Source organism: Colossoma macropomum, unplaced genomic scaffold, assembly GCF_904425465.1.
Source record: "Colossoma macropomum unplaced genomic scaffold, Colossoma_macropomum, whole genome shotgun sequence".
Lineage (NCBI taxonomy): Eukaryota > Metazoa > Chordata > Actinopteri > Characiformes > Serrasalmidae > Colossoma > Colossoma macropomum.
The window spans coordinates 29159506-29168065 of record NW_023494790.1 but is presented as its reverse complement, the minus strand read 5'-3'; the positions used below and the strand labels follow the sequence as shown (position 1 = coordinate 29168065).

Genomic DNA, 8560 nt, shown 5'->3' with positions numbered 1-8560 from the left:
ATCGCTCCCATTGACAGACACGGTTTCATCCGTTAGCTGGTTAGCTAGCTAAGCTAGCAAGGATTAAACCGCATGAACATTACAAACATTGAATTGTTTCGGGAAATGCAGCACCGCGCCCATTATAAACAGTTAAAAACATATAAAACCAAAGTTGACATATACAGTTGTAGTTTTATATCACATGATATGCTGATCATTCACAGTGGATGGGGGTATAGCTCAGTGGTAGAGCATTTGACTGCAGATCAAGAGGTCCCCGGTTCAAATCCGGGTGCCCCCTGTTTTTCCCTTTCTGTTAAGGTAGGAACATAAATAAGCAATTTAACATTGGAAAAGGAATAAAATATGTAACGTGAAAAAACAGTCACAAAACAAAAAAGCAATAAATTATAGTTATTTCCCAACACCATATTGTATGATTTCAGCTTGACCAACTCATTTGTGATTAGTTAGTTATTTGATAATTCGTTTATCAATAAAACTGCCATGTTTAGGTTGGATTCAGGTGAATTGGGACAGTGTGTTGGGTATTTACGGGACCCATGAATGACAACGCCGTTGTTTAATTCTGTTTCTTCTGCTCATATAGGCAACAGCTAAAATCTAAAAAAACTGAATAGTTTATAAAGTTTCCCCATTCCCAACTCTACCCTAAATATTCAATAATGTGAAGAATAAATAAATGCATTAAGTCGGTTCGACTCAGTATAGTTTATTTTGTTGGCAGGCTATCACTAACTGTGTCATCTATACTGGCCTGTAGATGCTGCTGTTGACCAATGTGTTAAAAAACTCTATGTCTGTGTTTCTGCTGGCATCAAGAAATGGAGTGATTTGGTATACAGTTATATGTACAGTGATGTAAAAAAAAAAGTTGACCATTATGTTTTTACCCCATGCTCCAAGTAACATATCACACATTTTTTTCAAAACAGCATTTTCACTTTATTGGTTCACTATTATCACACTGTATGTTCAAAATGAGACACTGTAATTAGATTTGTAATGCACTTTCAACCCTCTACAATAATGTACTGACTTAGCCCTGATGTTGATCACAATAGTTTTTCACACCCAACCATCTGAGCTCATTAAAGTTATAGTTTGACTTTAATTCCAAACTGTAACAGTCACTGAGTTATGTAAGGACAGTAACACTTTAGACAGTAAATTAAAACCATTTCTTTGGGACTGGCTATCCCGTTGCCTGTAGGGGACACTCATCAGTTTTGGGTCCTCAAGCTCTTCATTTTTTGTAAAAATCATAACTGCGAAGGCACACATTTCTTCGCAATATGTTTTTTTTTATTGATTTGTCGGTCCATGTGGGCACTGGGCTGTCAGTTTCCTTGCAACATTGTGGTACATCCGAAAGAAACTCAGTTCTAAGGGGCTAAATACAAAACAAGGTATGAGATCAGATCACGTTATGTCACTATTACTAATGAGATCATTCATTTAAAGTGCAGTCCAGTCCATGTGGCTAACTGAGTATTAAGAGTCATAGACTTCTTTTCGTTTCAATGAACACAACACATTAGAAAACACAAAATATTCTTTTTTTCAAAATGGCAATTCTATAAAGTTATATTGTACTGTACATGAACTGCAGAGTTTCATCATGGCTAACACAAGTCCCATTCCCACCGGCTTTGCAAAGAGTGCAGTCAGCGAACTTGCCAGTAACATCCACAGTTCCTTAATTAAAAAAACAAAAAAAACAAAAAAAAAACAGGAATTTCCTCGGTCCTAAACGAATAGCATGAGAAGTGTTGCAGAATGTACTGTCAAATCTAGGAAGGCAGAGAAAGCTTGCAAAGTAACTATGTCAGTCTCTGGTGTCCCTTCAGCGGTGGTTGATAGCCCATCATTGTCTCTTTGTCTTTGAGCTCTTCCACCAAAGGTAAAATGAAAGGTTCATGATGGCTCCTTTGTGCAGGAAGTCCCGCCTCCTCAGCACTGCTCCGCCTCAATGAATCCCTCCTTTTCATGAACCCCAAGTTCAACCTCAGCATAGCTGGAGTGGCACCCCTGGTTCCGAAACTTCATGGAGGGCCAATAATTATTTGTGCGGCGCTGCAGATGAACAGAGCATTGCAGCATTGTTAGTGCTAATGCAATTAAACCACAATTCAGAAATCTGACTGATTTGACAGATTAAAGCAGTGGTCACTAACCCTCCTCCTGAAGATCTACTTTCCTGCAAAGTTTATTACCAACCTGCATCTAACATGCTTCATCCCTTTACTTAACACTAATGAATCTAATCCAGCCAATCAAGAACTTCTGTAGAAGTTCATCAGCAGGGCAGATTGTGGTTGTAACTAGACTCTGCAGGAAGGTAGATCTCCAGGACCAAGGTTGGTGACCACTGCATTACAGGGATACTCCACTTCTTTTTCAACCAAATCTGCCATATCTGTAGCTGACAGTCGAGTGCCATGGATAATCGTTTCTGTGCTTTTGCCTGTACAGACAACTTGTTGACACAAAACACACTTATAATAGAAGCCAGTGGGCAAATGATGTGTTTGCAGTTCTTTTCTAAATTCAGGGAAACAGCAAAATCATTGTTAGTATTTGACAGTACAATACAGATGTGGCGGACAGAGATTAGATTGAATGCAGGACTATGTCTTCAATATTTTTTGTTATTTCATTTAGTAATATGCAATACATACAGTATATACACAGCATATATAACACATACAATGTACATTTAAATATTATAAACTAGATACCAAATGTTGCACAGGAACAACACATTTGAATTGTTTTAAAGGAACAGTTTGATGAAAAATCTAAATGCACACAATTTTCCACTTCCTCCAGATGTTGTCTATCCACCAAGAGATATTACACAAGGCTAAAGTTGCTAACAAACACAAGAAGTCCAAACTTCTCTGCTCAAACCACATCTAGGTCTTCATTCACATAGATGAATGAATGAATGAACCTTTTAGCCAACTGTGTCTGAATACATCGGTCACAAGTCTGGTTCCCTAACCTCCAGCCCACGACTGCCCCTGATTGTTGATGTAATTTAGGACACAGACTGTGCTGGGAAATATAAAATTATATAGAAATATAAAAATAAAAAAAAGAAATATAAAAATCAACAAAACACAGTGTGGCTGAACACAGCAGGCTGCCACTTTGGGCAACAGGTGTTGCACTGAACTCTAAATCCCATTAGTTTTGTAGCACCAGCACCCTAATTTTTAAGAAGCTAAATGTGGCTGATCAAGTCTGCTGATCAACTCTTGGCTGATCAGCTCTGGGGTAAGTGGAAAACTAAATGTGATTTTTCTTTTAAACATCAAACAAAATTTGTTGTATATCATTGAAAACATTGATTGCTTTTGAACAGCATTGTGATTTGACAGAAGCAGTCAGTTTTTACCTGCATGAGGTAGAATGGAGGTGCAACAGTGGGGTGTGTGTTGATGTAGTAGACAGCCAACAGCGTCAGGAACACCAGCAGGACAAGGGCTGCAACCACACCCGCAATGATCGCTGTGTGCTCTGGAGTTTCTTCCTCACCAGTAGAACCTGTCTGTAAATCTGTAAATAATTGGAAAAAATGAAAGAAACAGCTGCAGCTGTTAGATGGTACATGTTTTGGCTACTGAAGAGAAACGGTACTTGTCTGTAGAGCTGTGGAGGATTCAGGCGCTTCTGAATGAACAAAAGCAGAAAAGACACAGACTCAGGGGCAAGTGCAGCACATTTATAGTGGACAGCAAATCAGTAAACTGGCACTATATTCTCAAAAATAAACAAGCCAAAAGGGTTCTGGAGCGGTGATACAGAAGAACCACTTTTTCCTAAAGCACCTTTCAATGGGTGTATCTTTAAAGGAATAGTCCAGTGTATTTTCAACCTGCTGCATCTGAAGCTACTGGTCATTTACCACGGACAATAATTTTGATGCAAGAACAAAAAAACCTGCACTCTTGCGTCTGTCATAAGTGTGTTTTGAGTTAAAGTCAGATTTTTTTTACTAAGCAGGAGAATCTGTATAAAATTATAATCTGAATATTCCTTAAAGAACAATCCAATGAAAGGTTCTTACAGTGGTTCTTTTATGATATCTTTCCAAAGACTCCTTTTGGCATGTTTATTTTTCAGATGTTTTTCTAAGCCAGGTGTACAGTTGTATGCAAAAGTTTAAGCACCACTAGACAAATAACATGTTCTGTTGATTTTAAGTGAAAGTAAGTTAACGCATCCTCTACAGGGAACAACCTTTAATATGGAATTTTGCTGTAAATTCTAATGCAGAATTTCTACTTATTTGTTTAAGATAATGGAAATGTATAATACATAAAATATTAAATATACTATAACTGTTGCACAGACCATGTTTTGTGTGTTTTTTTATTCCAATAAGTTAAATTTAATTCAGCAAATAAACAGTAATTGTGCATTAAAATGAGCACAATTAGAATTGTGTTCTGCAACAAAACATGTAATTTGACCAGTGGTGCCCAAACTTTTGCATACTTCTCCTAAGCTATAGCACGGTACATAGTGAAATGTAAAATATGCTCGGAGCAGTGGCTGCTTTTGAATTACACCCACTCTTTCTCCAATCAAGAATGCTATTTAAAAACTATTTAAACAGAGTAAGAGTCTGAAAAAAACAACAGCAACCACTGAACCGAGATTACTATGGACCACAAATAAACCAATGATCTCAGCCGGCAGAGAATGTTTTATAAGAGGGCAGGCAAGGTCAGATATTCCCAATCGTGTCACACTCCTGTTAGTGTTTACACAAATGTTCTCAGTTAATTTTATGTTGTAAATCATCCATGAACACTTAAATTGCCATTAAAAAACATTAGAAGCACCAAAGCAGCGGCCAACTCACCATTGCCATGGTGGTGTAAGAGGAGTTTGGTGTCATCTGCGGAGAGAGATTGTTGTTGTACATGGAGAGATGGCAGAGCACAGACGGAGGCAGGAACAGCACAAGAGCAAGTTTAGCAATTAAGCGCACATGCAAAATGCATTCACCACACAGAAGACAAGCACAGGTAACAAATTAATGTACAGCTTATAAGACTTCATAGAGCAAGTGTGAAGGCAAAGTGTTATTTCAAGCTCCTTGTGCATAAGACAAGGTTAAATAAGACATATTTGCACTTAATCAGACTTATTGTCTAAGAATCTTCAGTATTTATTGTGTAACTGTAAATGACACCCATTGCACATACGATATCTGTAAATCTACACAATGGAATAAGTCATAAGTGGAACTTTCTACTGAATTGGTTCAAAGTCAGAGTTCAAAACACATATTGGACTTTTTACTGACTTGGACTTTAAACTAAAATTCTTTCATACCTTATACCTTAGGTATGTTTATTTTATTGAAACAAATGATTGAACATTCCATTTTGTCACTAACAAAACAATCATAACAACTCTATCAAATGTTTTAGTAGTAAATATTTTGGCAGTGATACTTTTAGCTAACTTTGAGCTCAAACTCAAAAATGCTACCCAATACATGACTAGCAGACATTTGAACACACATAAAATTATAATATTTTTCATTAACCCCTGAAAATGCGAGTCGTATTACATACTAAGGCTTATTATTCAGTAATTACAGGGACTTCAGTGCAAACTGGTTGAGCTATCCTTAGGTTGTAGAAGTGTGTAATAAAACTTTGGGCCTGTTTTAAGGGGTTAAAACACAAAAAATGTTAATTTACTGCAGAAAACATGTTTTGGTAGTGATAATTTTGAATGTTACCCAATGATTTTCAGACTTTGGGACATATTTACTTCAAAACAATGAGATCTAACTGCTCCCCGTGTGGCCATGAGGGACAGGGATGAGGTCTCACTTCCTGCTCTACAATGCAGAGGTGTAGCTAAAATAAGATTATGCCTCTGAACTAAAACTCTTTGTTTTGATATCGACATGTAAACATTTTATTTCAAAATTAAACTCATGATGAATCTAAATCTTTCAACTACACTTAAAAATAATAAAAATAATAAAAATCTAAAAAAGGAAAAAAAAAAGTATTATTTTGACAAGTGTAAATTTAGGGGTTAGGGTTTGGGACTGTCACTTCCCAATAGAAAGTATTTTAAAAATGATGACTTTGTATACATTTATGTTATTACTATCTCAGTTATTGCTTTGGGTTAAATACATCATAACATAATCCTTGTCCGGTCTGAATACTTCATTGTTTTTATTGTTTTTTTTATTTTTTTTACTGTGGGACCACAGTTAGAGTTAATTCAGTAGACTGGCCCATATACAGTACTGTATGTGAGAAGTAAAAGTAAGATGACTCACCCTCAGTGACAGGGCTGCCTGGTCTGGCTGCAGGAGAGGGCGTGGCTGCAGGAGCAGAGGAGCTGTATGGGCTGATGGAGCTGTCTGCACCTCCCTGAGTGTAATCTTCACATGTGCCCTCTTTCGCCTGAGCACACAGGAGAGGGATCGTTAAGTATTACAGCCAGGGCCATTGCAAACTTTGAGCCCTTTGTTAACTTTTTTTCACTTAAACAATGCGTGTCATTTGACCAGGGGTGTTCAAACAATATACAACTGTAAATAAAATAAATTATAATGTAATGATCAAAGTGTCAAGAGCTAGAAAGCAAGACAGCTAATCAGCCAAGTTGGCTGTATTAGACTTGTACTACAAAAAAGACAGTTTAATTACTGATAGCAATTATTTATATGGCAATTCATTCTGTAAAAAAAATTATGACTATGACAGGCCTAGGCATGGAGTTCACACAATGCTATTTGGTGGGATTTGAGCTTTCACTACTTGCTAGCTATATTAGCCTTGTAATTCTAGTGCAAAGCTAATGAACTTCAGGTACAAAACATGTTTTTGCTGATCAACTACATTCAGGATAATGGGAAAACTGCAAAAAGTAGATTTTACACACACCATTCATTAAGTACATCTCCTTGTATCTACAGTCTTTGTTCACTTTATCAGGTCCATTTACTGTACAAGTACACTTTGTAGTTCTACAATTACAGACTGTAGTCCATTTGTCTCTCTGCACACTTTGTTAGCTCCTTTTTACCCTATTCAGCAATGGTCAGGACCCCCACATGACCACAACAGAGCAGGTATTATTTGGGTGGTGGATCAGACACAGCAGTGCTGCTGGAGGTTTTGTCTCTGCTGGACTGAAAATGGTTCACTAGCCAAAAATATCCAGCCAACTGTGACCTGTGGGCAGCATCCTCTTACCGCTGATGAAGGATTAGAGGATGACCAACACAAACTGTGCAGCGACGGATAAACTATTGTTTATGACTTTATATCTATAAGGTGGACCAAGAAGGTAGGAGTGTCTAATAGAGTGGACAGTGAGTGGCCACAGTCTTTAAAATCTCCAGCAGCACTGCTGTGTCTGATCTACTCATACCAGCACAGCACACACTCACATGCTACCACCACGTCAGTGTCACTGCAGTGCTGAGAATGATCCGTGACCCAAATAATACCTGCTCTGTGGTGGTCCTGAGGGGGTCCTGACCATTGATGAACAGGGTAAAGGAGGGATAAAGAAGTATGCAGAGAAACAGATGGACTACAATCTGTAATTGTAGAACTACGAAGTGCATCTATATGGCAAATGGAGCTGATAACATGCATGAAGTGTGTAGATACAAGGAGGTGTACTTAATAAAGTGGCTGGTCAGTGCAGATGTCTCATTCAAATAGAACAGTAGTAAAGGCAGGGCAGCCTTGTGTATAATCAGCAGAGCTGGGATGTGTTCTTAGTTGTCCTTCTACCTCCTCTGAGCAGCTGAAGTCAAGCCATTCTTGTCTGTGTCTGTCTATCCCATCTGAACACCTGAAAAACAACAAAGATGTAAGCATGTACACAAAATTTCATGAAAAAGCACTTTAGAACTACAGAAATGTAGTAAACTGAACCTTTCAAGGCCTGCATTGTTCCTACCTCTGCAAGACGTTGCACCAGCCACAGCCTGAGGTGAGGTTAGAGTGCAGGCACTGGTCACAGGTGGTGTGCTGTAGACAGGCTGAACAAATCAACATGGAAGGAATGGAGAAAACATTTTTAAAAACTAATCCATCTCTCTAGGGGAGTAGTGATAAATCTGGCCTTTATGGAGCACCACGCACTTACTGGGTAACGGGGTGAACTCAAAAGCAGAGCGGTTAACAATCTTAGAAGTGTCCACTTCAACACGATGGTACTCGTAGATTGTCCTCCTTTTGGCATCTGCTGAGATGTGAATGAAACTCTATTAGCAATTTCAGGACTAATCCCATGAGAATCAAGGCTTTTGGAAAGACGCTTAAAAGAGGTGTTGAAAAGAAACTAACCTGGCGATTGTGGGGAAGCGAGAAGGGCCATGAAGGCATCAGACAGGCCCACCTTCACTGGGTGCTCAGTAGAGTTAATCTTCTCCACAGGTAAAGGAACCTAATGACAGAAGACTGTCAGAAGGAACTGCATGTGCCTTATGCCTGTGTTACATCTTTGAGAATAACTCTGACCCAGTAATTGAAGTGTTGGCCATTTAATT

At 38.3% G+C, this 8560-nt stretch overlaps 1 protein-coding gene and 1 non-coding gene across 5 annotated transcripts in view; one reads left to right on the top strand and one right to left on the bottom strand.

Moving 5' to 3' along the window:
• The first annotated feature begins 211 nt into the window (after positions 1–211).
• Positions 212–283, top strand: trnac-gca. Its single transcript has one exon. It is a non-coding gene; the product is annotated as a tRNA-Cys (tRNA).
• A 640-nt stretch (positions 284–923) lies between these two features.
• The window catches only part of plxdc1 (plexin domain containing 1), a 38058-nt gene continuing 30421 nt past the window's right edge, over positions 924–8560 (bottom strand). Inside the window, exons 7-14 of one of the 4 annotated variants that reach the window (XM_036572964.1) lie at positions 8358–8457; positions 8158–8256; positions 7969–8050; positions 7800–7860; positions 6329–6455; positions 4880–4915; positions 3407–3567; positions 924–2079 (exon numbers count right to left, since the gene is read on the bottom strand). In XM_036572964.1, the coding sequence (XP_036428857.1) occupies positions 1957–2079; positions 3407–3567; positions 4880–4915; positions 6329–6455; positions 7800–7860; positions 7969–8050; positions 8158–8256; positions 8358–8457 (789 nt within the window). In that variant the 3' untranslated portion in view covers positions 924–1956. Of the gene's footprint in view, positions 2080–3406; positions 3568–3613; positions 3682–4879; positions 4916–6328; positions 6456–7799; positions 7861–7968; positions 8051–8157; positions 8257–8357; positions 8458–8560 lie in introns of those variants that run through there. The other 3 variants (XM_036572965.1, XM_036572966.1, XM_036572968.1) reach the window with 3 other exon arrangements.